The 20,947-nt window shown below is 51.0% G+C and overlaps 1 protein-coding gene, 1 long non-coding RNA gene and 2 pseudogenes across 6 annotated transcripts; 1 reads left to right on the top strand and 3 right to left on the bottom strand.

Annotated features, from left to right (window-relative positions):
* Nucleotides 1-739: 739 nt before the first annotated feature.
* Nucleotides 740-1,234, bottom strand: LOC120647048 (annotated as a pseudogene).
* A 1,274-nt stretch (nt 1,235-2,508) lies between these two features.
* LOC120647046 (protein DETOXIFICATION 27-like) lies at nt 2,509-11,130 on the top strand. 4 transcript variants are annotated; one of them, XM_039923649.1, is made up of 8 exons: nt 2,509-2,939; nt 8,172-8,713; nt 8,816-8,902; nt 9,001-9,093; nt 9,861-10,099; nt 10,233-10,351; nt 10,450-10,536; nt 10,697-11,130. In XM_039923649.1, the coding sequence occupies exons 1-8, from the start codon at nt 2,613-2,615 to the stop codon at nt 10,742-10,744; spliced, it is 1,542 nt and encodes a 513-aa protein (XP_039779583.1). In that variant the 5' UTR covers nt 2,509-2,612; the 3' UTR covers nt 10,745-11,130. The 4 variants fall into 4 exon arrangements, with proteins under 4 accessions (XP_039779583.1, XP_039779585.1, XP_039779584.1 ...); XM_039923651.1 differs by having other exon boundaries at nt 2,510-2,939; nt 9,037-9,093; XM_039923650.1 differs by lacking the exon at nt 2,509-2,939 and adding an exon at nt 6,160-6,630.
* Nucleotides 11,131-11,800: 670 nt separating this feature from the next.
* On the bottom strand, nt 11,801-13,075 carry LOC120647045 (annotated as a pseudogene).
* A 3,558-nt stretch (nt 13,076-16,633) lies between these two features.
* LOC120648882 lies at nt 16,634-17,700 on the bottom strand. Of its 2 annotated transcripts, XR_005665109.1 has the most exons (3): nt 17,567-17,700; nt 17,085-17,481; nt 16,634-17,006 (listed from the first exon to the last, which is right to left on the bottom strand). It is a non-coding gene; the product is annotated as an uncharacterized LOC120648882 (long non-coding RNA). The 2 variants fall into 2 exon arrangements; XR_005665108.1 differs by having other exon boundaries at nt 17,085-17,688.
* Nucleotides 17,701-20,947: the final 3,247 nt, after the last annotated feature.

Raw genomic sequence — 20,947 nt, 5'->3', positions numbered from 1 at the left:
AGCTCACCTTATCTTGATCTAGCGATTCCTCCCCCTCAGCGCACGATGAATCGCCCCCCTCGCCCCCGCTGGTTCAGCGCGTCGATCGAAAAAAATAGAGAACGAAGCACATCCCCGTCAGAGAGAAAATGTGGGGCGAAATGCGCGCACGTGGGGGATGAATTACTCACCGCGCCCGGAGTGCTGCGCCCCCAATGGATTCAGCTGGTCGCCATGGGAGAGGGGGCGGAAATCGCCATTCGATGCAAGCGAGGGGGATGGGGGGGAGAGAGAGACGAACACTAGAGAGGGGGGCCGAACGAAATGAACCGGCGCGTGTCCCGAGATTTTGAATAAATTTCTCCTCTACTCTCCTAATTTCTGGAATGTGAGACCGTCCCGGTCAGGTGGCGGTGGCAGCTCTCCGTGTCGGATGCTGGATGTAACCGGCCGTGCAACTGGACACCTGTACGGTCGGCTGTATCTAAATCATTACCAAAATTCGGCTGTATCTAAATCATTACCAAAATTAAAAGGCCCACAAAACCAACCAACGGATGGACTCCACGTATGCAGGGACACTGATGGAGACATGCAAAGGAGACATAGAAGCCGCTGCCCCCACTCATGTGCAATCCGGCACAAAGTCTCCTAGAGACCTAGACTGAACAGTCGTATATTAAACATAACCTTCACGCTGCAGTAGGATTTTTTTTTGGAGAATCAAAACTCTGATAGTCCGATATGTCAATGTCGCGCACATGTTTGTTGTTCTCTGACAACATCCCAGGAGCATTTCCATTTTCTCAATTCGCCGCCTGCTGCGCGATCTTCTTCGCCACGAGTTTCCTCTGCGCGTTCTCACCGTAGAGGTAGGACACCAAGCCCCAGAGCGAGAGCGCCAGGGCGATGCCCTTGGTGCCATCGAACTTCTCGTGAAGGACGACGACGGCGAGCACCTCCGACAGCGGAAGGAGGACGGCGATCAGGACGCCGGCGAGGAGCGACGAGACGCAAATGATTAGGCCCATGATCCCCAGGTTGAAAAGCTGCCACGAGACGGCTCCAAAGACGAGCACCAGGCAGTACTTGGTCCTGCCGCGCGAGCCCGAACTCGGCGGCCTCCCTTGGCATCGCCTGGAAGAGTCTCCCTTGATGGCCATGCCGAACAGGCACACCACCGTGCCAGCCGCCCATGACGACCTGCATCTGCATCACCGTCGTCGCGTAAGGGGGCGGCACTCTCGCGCGCGGCGGCCCCGTACGTCGGCCGTAGAGCGCCATGGCGGCCTTGATGAGCGGCAGCACGAGCCCGGCCAGCGCTGGCTCAGGGTGGACAGCCACAGGCGGCGCCCCCCGTGGACGATGTAGGACGCCGAGGAGGAGCGGGCCGCCGGCGCCGAGGAGGACGAGGCACGCGCTGAATATGACCAGCGGCGACGGCCAGTAGCGCGTCAGCGAGGGGGATGTGCTTGGCGGTGTCGGGGCTGTCGGCGCATGGCTGATGACGCGAATGATAATGGCACGTCGTCCATGCAAGTCATCCAGTATTGTCTTGCGATCGATTCATGAATTCTGATGTAACGGGCGATACCATCTGCCTGCCGAGACAATTTTCTCTCTCTAATTTTTCTGAATTTTTTTATTATACAGTACAACTCAGACACTCACAACGCACGCACACTCACACCTCTATAAATACACGTACGCAAATCCTACCTTTATGAGCATCTTGGAAGACTGAGCCGGCAATTTTCGAAATTGATGACGAAGTCACCACTTGCTGTCGACAGGAACGTCGCCTACCACTGAATGCATAATGACATTAAATCTCAGAATATCCATTCTCATATTAAGCCGAACTTAAAACTTCACTTGCTACGGAGACTCTCGTAAGGCATAGGTTAGCCGGGTAGCAGGCCGACTGAGCAGGCTGCCTGTTTAGCCCGGTGCACGAAAATAGAAGAAATCGGCAGCATCGGGCCGATTAGAAGGCCCGTAAGCGATGTCCATTTTCCATACTTCCGCGGGCCGAAAGAAAACACAGCCGTGGGCCCACGCTGCTGAAACTGCGCATTCCACCACAATCACACCCAGGCCCAGCGCGCGCGTACCGTGGGACGACAGGCCATCAGCATTCTGACTCAGCAGCGATTCGCGGCCGATCCGTGCAGCCATCTTCAAGTTTGTTTTTTTTTATGGCAGCCATCTTCTAGTTACTCCGTACTGATGACGGTTCTCTTGCTGGATCATGAAATGGCACCCCAACCATACATGTATAGCAGTAGTATTTCTCATCCGCGTCTGGTTCAAGTTTAATAACAACCGCGCGCTCGCACAGCATAGTACATCCGATCCATCTCGTTTTTCCCCCTGCCCCCGGCTTGTCGGATTCACTGTCGCTACCAGTCTACCACGTCCGCCGCCCGATCCCCGCAAGCCGCTCCGGGCCGTCGATCTGCGTCGAGCTATGGAGCTCTTCTTCTTCTATTAAAAGCCAGGCAGCTTGGCCGTTCTATCGACTTCACTCCCCTCCACACACACCTGGACAAGCATACCAAACAAAACAAAGCATAGCAGGAGAGGGACACAGAGATCACAGACGGGCTTTGATCGTCGTTTCGGCCATCGACATGGATCATCATCCTCCTAGAGGAGAAATAGGAGTATGTGGGAAGGAGGAGGAGGGCAGCAGAACCAGGGTGGCGCTGCTGAACGCCGACGTGACCAAGGAGGAGTGGCAGACGGCGGCGGTGGATGGTCGCAGCAGGTTGTGCAGCAGCGTGTGGGCGGAGTCGAGGAAGCTGTGGGTGATCGTCGGGCCGGCCATCTTCAGCCGCATCGCCACCTACAGCATGAACGTCATCACGCAGGCCTTCGCCGGCCACCTCGGCGACCTCGAGCTCGCCGCCGTCTCCTTCGCAAACACCGTCATCGTCGGCTTCAACTACGGCCTCATGGTACGGTACACCTCGGCGACGACCTGCTTTCATTCAGTTGCTTGATCGATATGCTCACTACTCGCTTAGCTTTCTGCGTGCTTTGGGAGCCACATATGCTGTGAAATAATACACGTACTAATCTGTTTTCTTTGTCCTATAATCATCTACTACTATATATAAATAAATAGTTAAAATTGTGCTCATCTTCCTCCACATAGTGTGTTAGTGCAAGTCGCCCTTTTAAGTGGGAAAAATAAATGCATTTTTTTTGACAAGTTTAAGTGGGGAGAAAAAATAAATGCCCTTTCCAAATATGATGGTGACGGACTACTTTTGACGTAGTATGACTGCTTGATGTCCACATGAGCAGCAAGTGGATCAATTATTGCGGCTTGACAAGAGTTAGAAACAAAAATTGCTTGTCATTCCCTTCAGGTACGTAATTGGAGTCTCGTAAAGCACTGAACCCGGCAAAAAAAAATGCAAGTCTAACTACGACTTGGACGGATGCCCCTGGTATATTTCCACATGATGAGCGACAACCATCTACTCGTTACTCGTTAGTATGATCGCCGTCCGATCCGTCGTCGGTTCATCTGGTTTTCAGACAACAAAAGGACTAGCCAGCGCGCGTCCCGCGACGCATGTGGTCGCTGTACTGATACATGCATAGTTTGCGACCCGATTGGGGATTTCTTTTTTCCCAAAGTGCTCTGATCTGGTGGCATGATTCGTCCTTAACTGACGAGCAGGAGCAGCACGTGGGCTATCCTAGCTACCATACTCCCCTTGATCGGCGTAGACGGTGTATTTAATCGTTACGGCGCAGCCTAGCTCCCTCTAATCTAACGCCGGTCCTTGTCGCCACTGATCCCGTGGGTGCTAACCTAATTATACTTCCAAAAAATAGGAGCTTGCTGCAGAAGATGTCGTTGCGCGTCCTGCTCGTGCGTACATGCAGACAGCGACGGAGGAGAGTTGCGTTTTGTCCTTTTGGGGGAGGAGATCTGTGTGTGTCCGTGTGGCCCCGGGAGTCCGACGAGCACGGTGGCGGGTGGCCCAGGCCTGGTGCCTGGCGCCGTGGCGGATCGGATCCAGGGCGGCGGATCTCAGCCAGGTGAGGACAGGATTATTTTTTATTTTAACAAAAAAACTAATTATTCTCAGAATATATCAATCGTCGGCAGCCTAGCAAGTCCTAAACTATAGCAGTAGTTCTAGTCGCGCCACGCAATTTGTTGGCACAATAAGTTCGTCGGTCAACACCACGTGCGTGTATATATACAAGAAGTTACAAACAGATGGCGCACGTGCATGCACTGTTTTTCTGTATAGAATAGAAAGAGGTAATTTAAAGGTTATATTGGCCGGCAGTTTAGATAATCAGTAATTCGAAAAATTGTATAAAGTACAAATTTATCTGCGCGAATATTGACATTGTGTTTAAGCTACCAACCAGCCAATTAATGTTTGACAATGATATATGTGTATGACACGTGGGATCATTCATTCTTGTGCCAAAGCCTATGTATATGTATTATGGGTATTAATTTTTTTTGTAAAATCAAAAGGAATTGGATAGTGCTCTTTCTATCGCTCTAGCTCTCGGAAGTCTAGCTACACCTGCCAAAAATCCTTAACCACCCTCCACGAAACCCACACTCTAAGCTTTTTTCTCTATCTCTGAATCTCTCTCGCCCGCTGGACAGACTTCATGTACAGAACCTGAAACAAATTCATCTTTTTTTTTCCTCTCGAGGGAAAGCACATTCATCTCTATGAGCACAAGTGCGCAAACCTTACTGGTTCATTGTAAAATGCATTGAAGGTAGTGGGCCAACATTTTCGGGCGGATCTATTTATCGTGCACGCGAGGCGTGGCCAACGTGTCCCGGAAGGAGATGTGTTATCATTGTAGGTAGGCCCACGACACTGTTCATCTTCCTCCTTGCCCTTGCGATGGTTAGGCCAGTTTCAATGGAAGTATCTATTATCTTATTATTTGGCCAACAAACGGAGCCTCCACGTTCGCTCTCAAGGTCTAGAAATTCTCGCATTAATCGGAAAAAATAGAAAAATAAAAATTACCCACCACTGCTATTATGATAAAAATTAGCTTAAAATACACATGTGCCTAATTAAAAATCACCCACCAATGTCATTATGAAAAATCAAATATAAAATACCATTTAGCTATGCATTTACAAATATATACTATTAATAAAAACTAAAGTTAACAACAATCAATCAAAATAAAATGAAAATAAGAATAATTATCTGCATAATATTATTAAAACTCAACAAATCAAATTATTATTATAGGTAGATCATAGTTGAATTGTTTTAATCAACAATAAGACATAATTTACGATAATGAACAGGATGATGTATGATAGAAAATAGTATAACCTTTAAGTAAGGATACAACGATATGCCAATTTTTGAATTTTCAATACTAGCCGCGCAAATGCGCGGACTATACGCCTAGTTATATAAGTGTCATAAGTGTTAAAATGTGAGATGAGTGTCACACTCCTATAGCTCTATTACCTAGTTCATGGTATTAGTAACTATATCGATAACACTTTCACTAAAACTGGAGCCGATGGTGATTATGACTTATGAGATTGACAAAAGAAAACAACTGAACTGACCGACCACCGGTTTTGCATGCGTAGCAAGACAATGAGTCAATCTATTTGACTACAAATTCTGATCTCCCACCCTAAAAGTACAGCTATTTTTGGAGATTCATGATTTGTGACAACAGCGGCCTCACCTCAATGTATTACTCCGATCCATGCACGTGACGACACATCCGATCCATGCACACTTGCGCGAGCTTTTTCCTGCCTCTAAGGCTGATCACCAACTCACGCCCAGCACAGTGACATAATTACAGCCGCGTCATTGCACGTGCCGAGGGGTTATTTTTAAAGCATTACTTTTCCGGGGGTAAAAGAAAAATAATAATTCGCGAGGGCCGGATGATTGGTGTGGCGTGGGCCGCTGGGCGCCGCGTGAGGCGTGAGTAGTCTACACACAGGCCGCGGCGAGGGAGGCGGAGGAAGCTCGCTCGCTCGCTACAGCGACCACACGTGCCGAAGCGCGCAGCCGTTTGTTTCAACAAACATTTGCTTCCGTCGTCGCTGACGCGGTGGCTCCGGCGAGGCTGGACTCCCCAACACAGCCACGCAACTCCAACGGCCCCCCTTGCCTATTAAAAGCCGGTCTCTCTCAGGGTCCAATTCCGAGAGAAAACCAGACCGACGACAGACAGGAGTCCCTCCCTCCCTCCTCCTCCAACAAACATTTGGACTCCAAATTTTGCAGAACTAGCCTCCCTCCTGTACCTAGCAATAGCATCCCCCAGAGAGACCGAGAAGGCTTCGATTCGATCGATACGATGGCCGCGGACAAGCAGAGAGGGGGCGAGGAGGACGCGCCGTCCCGGGTGGCGCTGCTGCACGCCGACGTGAGGAAGGAGGAGTGGCGGGCGGCGGCGGCGGGCACCGGCAGTCTCGGGCGGAGGGTGTGGGAGGAGTCGAGGAAGCTGTGGGTCATCGTGGCGCCGGCCATCTTCAGCCGCGTCGTCACCTACAGCATGAACGTCATCACGCAGGCCTTCGCGGGCCACCTCGGCGACCTCGAGCTCGCCGCCATCTCCATCGCCAACACCGTCGTCGTCGGCTTCAACTTCGGCCTCATGGTACGCGCGCCGCCGCCGCCGCCGCCGCCGCTACCTGCCTACCTTCCGAATCCAATGCAAGCAAGCCGCGCTGGCTCGTTTAATTTCGCGACCCTTCTATTTTCGGCGGCCGGGCTCCCTAAGAATACCGTGTCAATTTCTCTTCCCTTCCCTCTTAATGAAATACTATACATAGTCACCTTTACGAAAAAAAAAACTTCTCTTCCGCAAAAGACAGCCACATTCAGTATGTTTTCCTGACTACTAACATATACTAGCACAATAATGTGACGCACTTTAAGACTTCGTTCATATACGTACAATGTTAGTTCACGTGGTCCTCTGTAGTAGTGTTTTCTTAAAAAAATTCCTTCTCTCAGCTGGTAGCCTACGTAGTGCATGTGCGCTGCGTTCTATCTGCAAATCATGGATGTGCAGTAGCCCTTTTTTTTTTGCGAACACTAGCTGTTACTCGTAGTTAGCTTTTATCCCAGCCACTTGATTTACACGGTGCTTGTAGCCTTGTGCACGTCTCCTAGCAAGTGAACCGTGTTTTTTTCCCTTTTACCAGGCGACGCAGCAGCTCAGCTCTGTTGTGGCAATTCTACAGCCTTACGCTCTGGAAACAGTTATCCACGGAGTACAGTACGAGACGCGACCATAGTTTTTCTTTTTTCTGAAAAAACGACACAGACATAGTGCCAAATCGACGGTGGACGCATGGGTGGGGGGTCTCTGGCATGATATGGATCCTTCCAGATAGCGTACTCAAGTTCCCTCCTGCTTTCTACTCCTTGCCAAACGGGGTCGACGAAGGAGAGACAGGGAGAACGATGACCAACTCTGGATTTCCTATGAAGGAACGAACACTCGGCTGAGCTTGCCTGCCACCGACGCGGCTCCCGTTTAGGATTCGCTCCCATTATTGGCCTCACCCGCGTCGCGCCTCTGGTTCGCTTCTCGACAGCATCACAGAAAGCTGAACCTGTCGTTGTCAAACTGACTTTTGGACAAAATTCAGCCATAGGCGTCTTCTTCACTGGTATTCCATTTGTTCAACATCAATTATAGGTTTCTTCAGCATGAATTCATCATGATAGCTGAATACTAAGCGGGCTAGTTAGTTTCAAACGGACAAGGACCCCAGTACAACGACGTTGGCTATTTTCGCTGTGGGTTAGTAATTGCACAGCGTCTTTTTTAAAACAAAATAAGTTCATCTTCTTTCCCAGCTGGATATAGATATATACGTACTAACTGCAAACCTACCACGAATTGTACTAGCTAGCTAGAGCAACAGAAAACGACAGAAAATTATTGCATTGATTCCGCGACCTCAATCCCAGTTGGTCCCCAAACACGGGAGAGCCTTTACTTTTTTTTTTTGAAACAAGGAGAGCCTTTACTTGCTCGCGATTTCCACTCATCTCTGCATCTAAAACTAATTAAAGATTTAACTTAAAAGAAACAGCAAAAATGAAGAAGAAAAATGATATGATCTATCTTGCCGTGCCTGACTGATCTGTTGCATGCATGTCACAAATTAAACCAACCGCCTGCAGCTGGGCATGGCCAGCGCGCTGGAGACGCTGTGCGGGCAGGCGTTCGGCGCCCGCAAGTTCCACATGATGGGCGTGTACATGCAGCGGTCGTGGATCGTGCTCCTCCTGTGCGCGGTGCTGCTGCTGCCCATGTACTTCTTCGCAGAGGAGGTGCTGCTGCTGACGGGGCAGCCGCCGGAGCTGTCGGCGATGGCCGGGCGGGTGTCGGTGTGGTTCATCCCGCTCCACTTCTCCTTCGCCTTCCTCTTCCCGCTGCAGCGGTTCCTGCAGTGCCAGATGAAGAACATGGTCAACGCCGCCGTCTCCGCCGCCGCGCTCGCCGTCCACATCCTCGTCAGCTGGCTCTTCGTCGCCAAATTCCAGTTCGGGCTCGTCGGCATCGCGCTCACGCTCAACTTCTCGTGGTGGGCCACCGCCGCCATGCTCTTCGCCTACGTCTCCTGCGGCGGGTGCCCGGAGACGTGGCACGGCTTCTCCGTCGAGGCCTTCGCGGGGATGTGGGAGTTCGTCAAGCTGTCCTCCGCCTCAGGCGTCATGCTATGGTACGTTGTAATTTGTTAAGGAATAAGGATCGGATGACACTACTGCACCTGATCAACTGTGCGTGCTGACTTTTCTTTTATTACAACTATGCCTGCCTGCAGCTTGGAGAACTGGTACTACAGGATCCTAGTCTTGCTGACTGGAAACCTCAAGAACGCGGCGATTGCAGTGGATGCGCTCTCCATCTGGTACGGTGATTATTATTCATCGCTCGCTTTGCTTCATCTAACACCTCCGATCCCTAGCTGGTTAGCTAGTTAATATAAAGCACCCACTGGAATTACAGTCTGACATCGCACATACTCCTGTGTTGCGTATGCAGCATGAGTATTAACGGGTGGGAGATGATGATTCCGCTGGCATTCTTCGCAGGCACCGGGTAAGATTACTTTTCTCGCTCTACACATTTCGGAGTATTATGCGTGCATGGTTCACGCTAGGGCCCAGGGCGGAAGAGTGCGAAGAAGAGCGCTGCTGCTGCTCGCTGGCAGGTGGACCATAGCTGCTGAGCTTTTTCTTCGTCGAGGCGACTCGCATGGCAGGAAAGCCAGGCAGTGCCGCAGTGGTGGTGGGCTATGGGGGACGGCGCGGTATGGCGGTGGGGACGCCGCCAGCCGGGAGCGGTGGGGAAATAACTGGTGGATCAGAAACTTGGCGAGGTCGCAGCAGCTCGACGGCGGTGGTGGTTTGCAGGGTAGCGAGTCCGATTGCCAATAGCGCCCGTGCTACAGCTGCAACATATATGCGGCAGAGTCCCGTGGAAGGCGGAAAGTAGACGGAGTGAAATGGTGGACTTGTCGAGAATCCAAAGCTGGACCTCTCGCCGGTGTCCGGAGGCATCCTTTGGTCTTTGCCATACTAGTGATTAGTGAAGATGCTCTTTGCTGTGGGCGAGTGCCAACTGCCAAGTGACGTCTAGTCTGCCGTCGGCTTATCCTCTGCGACGGGGCCAAGTAGCCAGCCCATTGTTGCAGGGGCAGCTGCCAGCGCGAACCTACATGTTTGGCATGCCAGATGCGGGCCCAGTGGGGCCAAAGCCTATGTGTCGACTGTATCCGGCCCATTCTAGAGTCGGACCACGGTTCAAAAATTAAAAGAGAACAGTGCTAACATTCGGATTCGGTGGTTTTATTTCGATGGTTGCAGGGTGCGTGTGGCGAACGAGCTCGGCGCCGGCAACGGCGCGGGCGCCAGGTTCGCGACAATCGTGTCGTCCGTCACCTCGCTGGTGATCGGGCTCTTCTTCTGGGTGCTCATCATGGGCCTCCACGACAAGTTCGCCTTCATCTTCACCTCCAGCTCCGTCGTGCTCGACGCCGTCGACCACCTCTCCGTTCTCCTCGCCTTCACCGTCCTCCTCAACAGCATCCAGCCCGTCCTCTCAGGTCACTACTCACATTTTCCTTCTGTGGGACCGGCAATTATACGGGCTTGACAAACAGCCCATATTGGCCCATAAGTTACATGATTATTAGCCCGATAGGCTACTGAGCCTATTACTGAATCAATCATCGTCAGGTGTGGCCGTTGGGTCCGGTTGGCAATCCATGGTGGCCTACGTCAACATCGGCTGCTACTACCTCATCGGCATTCCCCTCGGCATCCTGCTCGGATGGCTCTTCAACCTCGGCGTGCTGGTACGTTGTCAACTGTGCCCGTCCCTCTCGCCGCCCGCCGGCCACTTAATTTTCTCCCGACCATGACCACTAGTGCTTTGCGCGAAACCTTTCTGCAGGGAATCTGGGCGGGCATGATTGGCGGAACCGCCGTCCAGACGCTCATCCTGGCCATCATCACGGTCCGCTGCGACTGGGAAAAGGAGGTCAGCCACCCTACACAGATTTCGCCCAAACTGCAAGAGCACATGCATTTCTGACCAAGTGTTGTAGATCCAGTCGAGAAAAAAAAAACCAGATGTTCTCTGAATGCCGTTCGTCGATCGAGAGCTAACGATTTCCGGGGGTGGTTTCGTTTTGTTGCAGGCCATGATCGCGAGCACGCGCATGGACAAGCTGTCGGAAGTTCGGTGATGGCCTGTGACCGATTTTTTTGGTGAATGGAAGAACAAGAAGAAGCCCAGAAGCCATGCAACGGGATGGAGGGGTTGCGCCGGCGAGAAGACGAAGGTTGGCTTTGCTTGTTTCACTAAGTTCTGTAACCATCATCTTCTGCTTAGGCGGGAACATTTCTCGTCTTGGCACCAGCACGACGTGCGAGCATGTCCCATCCAAAAGACAACCAACAACCACGCCGAATGGATTTTCCATAAAGGAAAAGGAAAAATCTTGAAATGCTTCTCTCCCTTCCGGTTTGTGACTTTGTGGCGTGTGTAGATGCTTGATGAGATCACCCCATTCTCTCGTCGTTTGAGGCTATGTTTAGTTTCAAACTTTAAATTTCAAAATTTTTGTAAATCGCTTGTATGGTATATTAAATAGGGATCCCTATTAAATATAGTCAGGAAAAAATTGCATTACACAAATGGACTGTAAATCGCGAGGCGAATCTAATGAACCCAATTAGACGTGATTAGACACTAAATTGCTACAGTAAAGCTACAGTAAATATGCTCTAATGATGAATTAATTAGACTCATTAGATTTGTCTCGTATTTACAGACGAGTTCTATAATTAGTTTTGTGATTAGTTTACATTTAGTACTTCAAATATGAAATATTTTCTTTCAAAATTCAAAAAAAAAAGAACTAAACACGGTCTGAGTTTGTGCTGGCCCCGGCCCAGTGGTGTCTTTGGCTACTGCTTGATGCATGCTCTTATCATTGCTACGGGTCGCCATTTTGCTGTCGCACATGAGCTCCGGATAAAGTCGCCTAGGCGCTGACCCTTTCGCGTACGAGTACGACTATTGCGAACACTGTTTCTTTGACGGTATACTCCACATCCTTGAGGGGGTTTCTGTTTGACCGTCGGCCAAAAAATGCTCCGGCGACCGGCGGGGCGGTGTAAGTTTTCTGTTTCAGACAGCCGTCCCGTCTCGTGTCTGCGGGTCTTGGGTATACTGCGTGTCACAGCTGGAGGCAATCAAAGCCTTCCAAGTAACTGATGGTGCTGTAATGACCTAAGCATTAGTCGATCGCCATAAGAATCTTACAATTCTGGGAGGCATTCAAATCGAGATCGGACATTTTTATGATGTACTACACTAGTATCTAGAACCCTAATCTTGTTGCAGGTACCAGAATGCAAGCATGACACCTGCTGATTGTACAGCTTGCAGGGTCTTGTACCACGCAGAGCGTCCTGGCAGGCACGCGAATGTAAATCAATCAGACCTGGCTTAACGCGCCAAGGTGAGATTTCTCCTTGTCGTCCACAGCAGCAGACCCTGATCCGCCGGGCTGTTCTGCCGGCGCTCCGGTGATCGGGACGACCCGCTTGCTGCCGCCGTGCTCCTCCGGGGCGTCCGCATCCGTCCGTCCCTGCCGCTGCCACGACACGGACCGCCAGAAGGACGCCAGCCACCGCGGCGTCCGCTCCGCGGCGGCGTCGGGGTACCCGGCGAGGCTCGCGGCGCGCCGGTGCCTCCGGACGGCGGCGAACTCCTTCATGACGTGCTCCGGCAGCCGCAGCGTGTGGCGGTCCGGGCGCATGTCCATGGCTGACTGCGTCCGCCGGAAGTGGAACTCGTGGTGCCGCGCCGCGCCGAAGCTCATGACGGACTCGGGCGTGAACGGGGCCACGAGGCCCGCCTCGTCTCGCTCCTCTTCCTCCTCCTCGTGGTCCGGCTCTTCACGCGCCGTCGGTTCGCGGCTCTCGGCGGCGGTCGCCGGAGGCGAGGCGGCGGTGAGGTCGGCGCGGCAGAGCGGGCACGTGACGGCGCCGGCGAGCCAGGGGTCGATGCAGTCCGGGTGGAAGACGTGGCAGCAGGCCGGGAGCACGCGGAGCTCGTCGTGGTCCTCGAACGCGGCGAGGCAGACCGCGCACTCGAGCGGCCCCGACCTGGCCGCCACGCGCGCCTTGACGTCGCCGTAGACCGCGGTGGGGAACGACTCCACGGTGGCCCTGTCGAGGCCGGTGCGCGCGGCGCCCGCGGTGGCGGCGGCCTGATGATCCGGGGCGTAGCGGGACGGCCGGCGCGGGGGAGGGCGCGCCGGCGCGCAGCGGTTGATGTAGATGGAGAAGAGGGTGAGGACGACGAAGGCGGAGATGAGGACGACGAGCACGATCACCGTGGTCGGCGCGAACCCGCCGGCGGTACTCCTGGAGCGTGTGGTGGCCGCCGCCGCCGCTCGTGATGTTGTTGTTCGGCTGGGCGAGAGACGGCCGCGCGGCGGTGGATAGAAGCAGGAGCAGGACGAGGAGCCGCGGCGCGGTACCGCGGCGAGCCATCGCCGTCCCCCGGGGAGGGGTAGGGATCTGGCCGATCGCGTGGCGCGGAGGGACGACGGGACGGGAGGAGAGATACAGAGAGAGAGGTTTTGAAGGGAGCGGAGCAGAGGTGTTAATTACGCGGCCGGCGCGCAACGAAACGCACGCGAGACGGGGACGTCGCGCGTGGCGGTCGGGCCCAAATGTTCTAGTGCGCACAGCGGCCCGTGCCCACGCGGTAGCCGACGGCTGTGATGAAAAGTAAGACGTCAAGATTCGTGTTCCTCTGTTGAGTGGTTACTGACTAAGAAGCTGTAATTTAAATCTAAGCTTCAGCGGTATGTTACAAAAGTCAAAGCGAGGAAGACGGTTTGTGTGGAGGAACTGCACTGTGGTGTATCCAGGTGGGAACGCGTAGACTTTTGGCTGCAGCCATCTGCTTGCTTCCAGAACGTTCGAACGTTTGGAGAGGCAGAAATGCCGTCAAGCAATCCGATCTAGGGGGGGAACGAGAGTCAGAGCGTGACACTGGAGGCGGCTGCATGGAAGTAGGAATGAGATGGAGAAGGTAGAAGAGGGAGCTGTTCATCGGTCTGGAAAATCGATATCGAGTTGAAGAGGTGAGAAGGTTGTACGGTTCTATATGGAATTTGTGCGAGGTTCCACGAATCCAATCAAAGCAGGGTGTCATAGCGGCTATGGAGATCAAGTCGACCGAAGGATATATGGGAGAATGTGGCGAAATTTATGTTCCACAGCCTAGCACGGAAGATCGCCTGGGTGGTCGTGAGCAGCAGATTGTGCATTGCCCGGTGACAGAGGCATCGCTTACAGGCAAGAAAAGCTATGGTAATTTGGAGGTAATTTAGCATTTTGCTGGACTTGTGTGATGCAACGAATTAGTGGTGCAGATGCAAATGCTCATACATTTTTGGGAACTAGGATGCTTTGCAGTGGTTCAAGGCATGTTTAGTCCTGGTGTGCATATACATGTATAGTATGTAGTTACTACATGACACAATTGTGGTAGTTTAAGTTTAGCTTATATGGGTTTGTCTTTGTCCAGTTCACTGGTATTCCTAGACTACCTACTGCAGCAGCAAACAACTAAAATGAAAAGGTTGGTTTTTTATTTCATCTGTTTAAGACCTATAGTGATCATGCCTACAGATTTTAGGATGAATCTTATTCGATCTTGATTATCATAAAGGAGTACTTTATGGCTATTTAATTTATAAGGGCATATGAGCAGACTATTAGCCATTGCTGCATTTCTTTGCTGATTGGGCATAAGGCCCTCCAACTTGTACTTTTGTATTCATTTTGTTTATACTCTTGTTCTTCCAAATTCCTAAATCATTGTAACATTGCTGGGAGATAGGTCATCATTTTTGGATGGCACTGTCAGGTCTGGAAGTACATTGGTGTTGGTCAGCTCAACATTGCAAGAAAAAGAGTGCTGAGGTATAGTCCAATATTGAAGTGCACATATTGTGCGTGATCTCCATTCTGCCACTATATCTTTCTATATCTAATAGCTGAGATTATTAAATGTTGGTCTGATTGAATGAAACAATTCTTATCCTGATGAAACAATTAGTTTGTTGTAGTGGAATACTTTCTTATCTGTGCTTGCATTTTCATGCCTAGAATAAAACTTGCTGACCTATTACTACTTACTTTGCTAATTGTGCTTGCAATCAGATTGTTATTTTCATGTTGTGCAATTTTTTATTATTTTGGCACAGTCAATCCTACCACAGTGCCTCTTGCAGGCCTGAAGCCTGATGGTTGCATGCAGATCCTTGCCCTACGGTATCCAGAAGGCAGGAAAGCCAAAGATATTCTGGTGGTTTATTTAATTGATGAAAATAGGCATCATCTCACAAAGCCATTTATGGATATCTCTTGCCTGAATGCCTTGTATGGGATGAAAAAAGAGATATAGATTAAGCCTAATTGCCTTGTATTGTTTCCTTTTGCTTCAAGTAGATTGATGTATTGTTTCCTTCTGAACTTCCATAATGCAATGATCTCTGCTATTTGTATCTACTAATCAATTTGTGAAAGGAACAAAGATGGCAGATTCTTACTTTCAGTTTTGGTTAACTGCAAGAGCGAGATTGTATGATCATGTGTTATTTTTGGACTATGGATCATGTGTTATTTTTTGTATGTTTTAAATTTATCCGTAGCGTTAGCACGGGCATACTTACTAGTAAGCACCTAAAGCACCACCACTGCTGTCAACAAAATATCCGCTTGATCAAGAAGCCTGTGTCTGGTATAGCAGAAACTTTGTCAAGCATTTGAGACACCAGCTCCTGGCCCGTCACTGGTGGAGGGCGCTCCCAACTCTGCTGAAAATACTTGAATCAGGAAGGCATCAACTGACTGACGAGCCAATGGAAGCTGGCTAATCAAGTAGAAAAACATCACTACTTCACTATCGAGAGTTCCACCGTTCATGTAACAGCACCGATAATAGAGAGAAGATTGATTCATAGCATGAGGGAATACGTATATCATAATCCATACTTCTGTTGTTACTAAATAAATGAAGCACAGCATAAGCTTAATACCGGTGGAGTGTAGAAGCTCTTATAGGGAATAACAAAACTGACGTCATTGAGCGTGGCTATCTTGGTGACCCGGCCCAACTTCAGATCTGTAGCAAAGACACCAATGCCACCATTCCAAAAAATTAAACCAGCACCGCCCGCAAGGGCAGCAATGCCCAAATCATAATCCAGGATCCAGAAGTTTGGCTGTAAAATGAAGTAGAGCCCATTCCGGATGAAGGCATTGTGCCCAGGCGATACATAGTTTCGGGGGTACAGTATTGGTACTGTAGCTCAAAATAGAATCCTGAACATCGTTCATGCTTCCTGACCCAATTCGACGAGCAAGACGAACCATGATGCACGATCAACACCTGCCGAATTGCCGGTTGAAAAATTGTTCCATTCAGACTGAACGGAAGTGCAGAACCATGCTGATGGGTGACGAATTGTTCAGGAAAGTGAAATAAGCAACGATGAATGAGATTTCTATGTATTACGCGTTAAGCAGACATTCGAACGACTACACCATACTGAGTGGCATAGCTTGATTCATCATCACCGGCCGTAACTGCTCTGAAAATGGTGAAGCTTAACTTGCAATGCTTGTTTGCTGAACCTGAACCAGAGTCATTTTTTAGGAAAGAAATGTGCTCATGTTCAGTTCAGCACAACCAACTTCATTCCCAAGAGGCTCTGCCGAGCATGCACAGAAATTAAACTTTAGCAACTCAAAGTGGAAACCATGAACAGTGTCCATGCTTCCTGACCATATTCGATGAGTAAGACAAACCATGATCCAATATCAACACCTGCCTACAGAGTCTTGTCCCATTCAGACAGGAACACTAGTCCAGGACCATGGATGCTGATTCAAAATCAGGGTATCGAACTTCAGATATTGCAGCAAATTAAAAAAAAAAATCTCACTTCAGATATACAAGCCATAAGAAGATGAATTATGCGGATAACATAAGTATATAAATTACAATGTACTAATTTTGTAATCCTCAATTTCTTGTGCCTAGATTTTTTTTAGAAAGAATAATATGCACATTCCAAGCTATCATTGCAAGCAGAAATACTGAAGAACATTTAACATTTAGTCACGGACCAAGTAAGGCAGTAAAATGTTAAGAGCTTACATACAGAGCTGGTATAACTCGAAACCAACGATCAAGGTGAAACGTTAATAACAAACTACAGCTGAAACACTGAAGGCCAACAAGTCCAGTCCACGAGCATGCTAAAAGTGCTGTCACACCATAGCTCGCGTGCTGTTGACAATTGCTGCTACCCAGTTTTCCCTTGACCGAGAAGCTCCCACATGAGGACCTTAAGCTTTTTCATGCGCCCGCGGAACCGGTGCTTGATCCCTCACCAGTACAAGCTGCTCCTAATGCTGCAGAAATTTACAAATTTTGAGAACATTAGTTGACTAAGGAATCAAATCTGCCCTTGATAAACACTTGTTTCTCACCAACTAAACAGTAGAAATTCACAGCAACAGCAAGAAACATCAACACTAGTACAAACTCTCAGTACGGTGGGTATCAAGATAAGCCCAATGCTCCACAGTACGGAAGGATTTCAGCATATCCAAGTCGATGACGCTCCTCGCAACAAAAGAAGACAGCTAGCTGAGTCGAAGATGCCAGATGATAATGCAGAAGCTTAATTGGCATGGACTTTCTCTCCTCCCCCACTTCTATGTCTTATCTTTTGGTTGTCATGCAAATCGGTTAATGTGGTTCTGAACCTATGTTTCTGTGAACTTTTGCTGTGGACAATGTGGACCTTTTTTTCGGCGACAGTGCTTCTGCTGCTCACCTCCAACGAGCCGATCTATCGCCGCTGCCCGCTGGAATACTGGAGATCTAATACACCCAAAGGAACAAGTATGAGACTGCAAATGGATGTGATGGGGCAGGAATTAACACACCGCGGCTAGGGCGTTCCGACCTTGGCGAACCGGACGCAGGAATGAATCTAACGACTGCACCCTCTTCCTTTTTTTTTTAGAAGAGGACACTCCACCCTCTTCTGTTAGCTTCCGGATAAATTTAGAACAGTCCAGTACACGGCCCAATGCCATCTCAGGCCCATTTGCTAGCTTACCGGCCCTTTTCAAATTATGGATGCCGGTGTGCTCCAAGCCTCCCTCCAATTCCATCGCACCCGACATTATTCATGCCTCGGTATATCCAAGCTGCGTGCTTGTCCGCATAATACTAATTCTCTTTGTTTAACGGGTCACCTGGCCGCATGATTTCAGCTGAAGCCTAGCGAACAAATAAACACGAAGTTTGTTCGTGATTTTGATATAATGCGGTTGCTTACGGAGCTGGATCACTCTCAGCGTCTCCCAAAAAAGAAAAAGAAAAAAAAACTTATAGCCGAGTCTCGTTGAGGTCTCTTGATTGAATGGGATGTGTTTGTGTCCATCCTGTGTCATGCATGGTATGTCACTCAAGCTAAAGTTAAAAAAAAAACAGACATACCAAGATGGATAACGAAGACAACAAAGCTTTGCGCATGGATGCTGGAAGTTGGAGTAACATCTCTTGTCTACGAATTGGAGTACTCACTGGCTTTGTTTCGGTGTGAAATCTAAAATCCAGTTTGCCAACTCTTTCGAGTGCCGTTGAAGTCGTTTTAAAGTGTGACGTAGCCATATATTGCTTTGATTTGTGAATCGTTCAACGCTCCATCCATCAATAATGTGTGGTTAGATCTCTTTCGATAAATTTTTTTCCTGGATGCTGTGCCGTAGTCAATATGAATTCCATGGGGTCCCTGACGCTATAGCTTGGAGTCCCTCATCATGTCGCGTATATTATTCTATAGGATGCAAGTTAGGATAGCGGATTGGAAATGTGGACGGCTACTTCACGCGGGCAAGAATTTTTTTTTTTCCGATGCGCGTATGTCGCTTTGATTTATATCTCAGGATGGTTAGGCTGGCTTATCAGCGCGTAGCCCAGTACGTACAATAAATGCGAGCCGAGAGGATGGGCTAAATAAGCCCATCAGCCCAACTCTGCTTACGGGATGGGCTCACGACGCTTCTACCTACGGACTAAATAAACCCATCAGCCCAACACTGCTTACGGGCCGTCGGACATTCAGAGATACATCGCCCCGAAGTTTGAGATGCACGACTAGTCTTCCGTCTTCGTCTTTCGTAGATGCTTTTCTTTCTTTCTTTTTGTTGCAAAAATGGACTTCTGTGGACCATCTTGCTGGTGTTCCTTCGTTATGATGAGTTTAATGAACACAAAACAATTATGGATGTGTGGATACGGAAAGGAGTACGATCGTCGCAGCAGCTTGGAGCCGCTTGCTAACATTGCTGCACACACAGATCAAGCTGACGAGCGTCTGAACTCTGTCCTCTGCAACGCGAATAATTCAGAGCAAGGACTGGCCAGAGCATCGTATTCCCTGGGGATAGCTAACGCACGGACCTTATATTCTTCACCATTTTTTTTTGAAAGATCCGGTATATTCTTCACCATTTTTCAGGCTGATGGTGGAAGAACATCTCGATCCGTGGAAGAGAATAGGCCGCCCGCCGGCAGAGAGAGGGGCAGGGGATCCGCGTCGTCACGAGCAGCGGCACTGCACATCTGCAGAACACTGCCGCATCGCGCGCCATCATGATACCTCCGTGGTACGAGCACACCGCACGATGGAATCACAAAGCCCGAGCAAGGCTAGGGTTCCAGCGGCGCCGGCCGGTCGATGATTGTGCTGCTACGTGGCTCTACCGTGGCCAGCGGAGTGATGTCACGTCGGCTAAAAGCACCCGGCGCGACGGCCACGAAGGCCTAATAATAAGCAGCAGCAGCAGCTACACGCAAGGACGGACGCGTACTGTTTGCAGCCGTGCTCTATCCCGTTGGATCCGGCAGAGTCCTCCAGTCCATCCATGGGGGAGCAAGAGTTGAACGACGACGCTGCCGGCCCGGCATGGCCGGACGACCTCGCCACTCGCCAGGCCTGCACGTAGAACGTGCCAAGGTGGTAGATGCTACGCTCGCAACGATGCCGAGGCGCGCGCGCGGCATGATTGCGCCGATCGCCGTCGATCCGCGGCCTCATGATTCGGAGGCCGCGAATAATTTGACGGCGACACACGCACCACCCCTGCTGGCTGCTGCCGCGCTCGTGCTCCCCTGCCGTGACCGCGCGCCTGGGGAATTGGAGCCCGCGTACGGGCTGCCACTGCGCTAGGCGGCGGCACGGAAAGGATCGGCCGATCGGCGCCGTCCGGGCCGTCGCCTCCCCCCTTTCATGTCCTGTCTCCGGCCGGGGCTCACTGCCGGGTCGCCCCCCCCCCCCCCCCCCCCACGTCGCCATTGCCGTCCGTTGCTTCGCTGCGCTGCCGCGACGGGAACAGATCGGAGCCATCGTGTTTCGTCAGGGCGAGGACGGACGACTGGTGGCGGAACCGCCGAGAGTGGCATCTCCGCCGGGGCGTGCGGCGAGGGTACCGGCGTCGTCGTACCGCACGTGCCGTCCGGACCGGCTCACCGCGCGCGTGGAATCGCATCGCATCGCTAGCACGGACGGGCCGGTGCCCCGTCGGCGTTCCCCGTGGGAATAAAGCTCGGGGCCGTGCGGCGCACAGTGGCGGGGCGCTGCCGCAGCTGGGAACAGGGACCCCTGCGGCCCGGGGCAGACACGACGCGACGCGAGTTGGGGGCGAGCGAGAAAAGTGGGCGCGGCGGCCAGTGGTGGTTGTCGCCAGGAGGCGGGCCAGCGTGCACGGGCTCGCGAGACTGTATGGCTCGGAAGCGCCCGGTGTACCGGCCAGGCCCGGCCCCAGTCAGCAGAAGAACAATTCTGTGTGCGGATGCTTGTCACGTTAGGCTACCTGGGACCTGCTGCTGCTGATCGCTCTCACTACTGTCACTCTCGTGTCCTAACGAAATGCGTGCATCTACCAAGCAAGCAATGCACAACGCCGTCTAAACGGAATCATGTGATGTAACCTCAGCCACACACACACACACACACAAAACCTGGCCTAGGGAATGTACTAGGAGAGCACACACATGCCACGACAGACATCATAGATAGGCTCGACGCCTAGCTAGGGGTTCAGTGTCGACAGCGCAGGCGATTAACATTAACAACAGTCGAACAGTAGCTAGCCGCCCCCCTCCCCTGCCAAGACAAAAATAAGTCCCTTGCGATCCATTTCGCATGTGTTGAGGGGATTCCCGTGCCGACATCGGTTCCCGTTAACAAACCAGCCCTACGCCTCGGTTACTTACCTGCTGGCTGCAGTTTTTTTTTATAACTACTAGTGCGTGCAATCGAGCAATCAGACTTGTC

The sequence above is a fragment of the Panicum virgatum genome, chromosome 9K, assembly GCF_016808335.1.
Source record: "Panicum virgatum strain AP13 chromosome 9K, P.virgatum_v5, whole genome shotgun sequence".
Classification (NCBI taxonomy): domain Eukaryota; kingdom Viridiplantae; phylum Streptophyta; class Magnoliopsida; order Poales; family Poaceae; genus Panicum; species Panicum virgatum.
The sequence above is the reverse complement of the archived record's forward strand: the minus strand, read 5'-3'. Positions and strand labels throughout refer to the sequence as shown.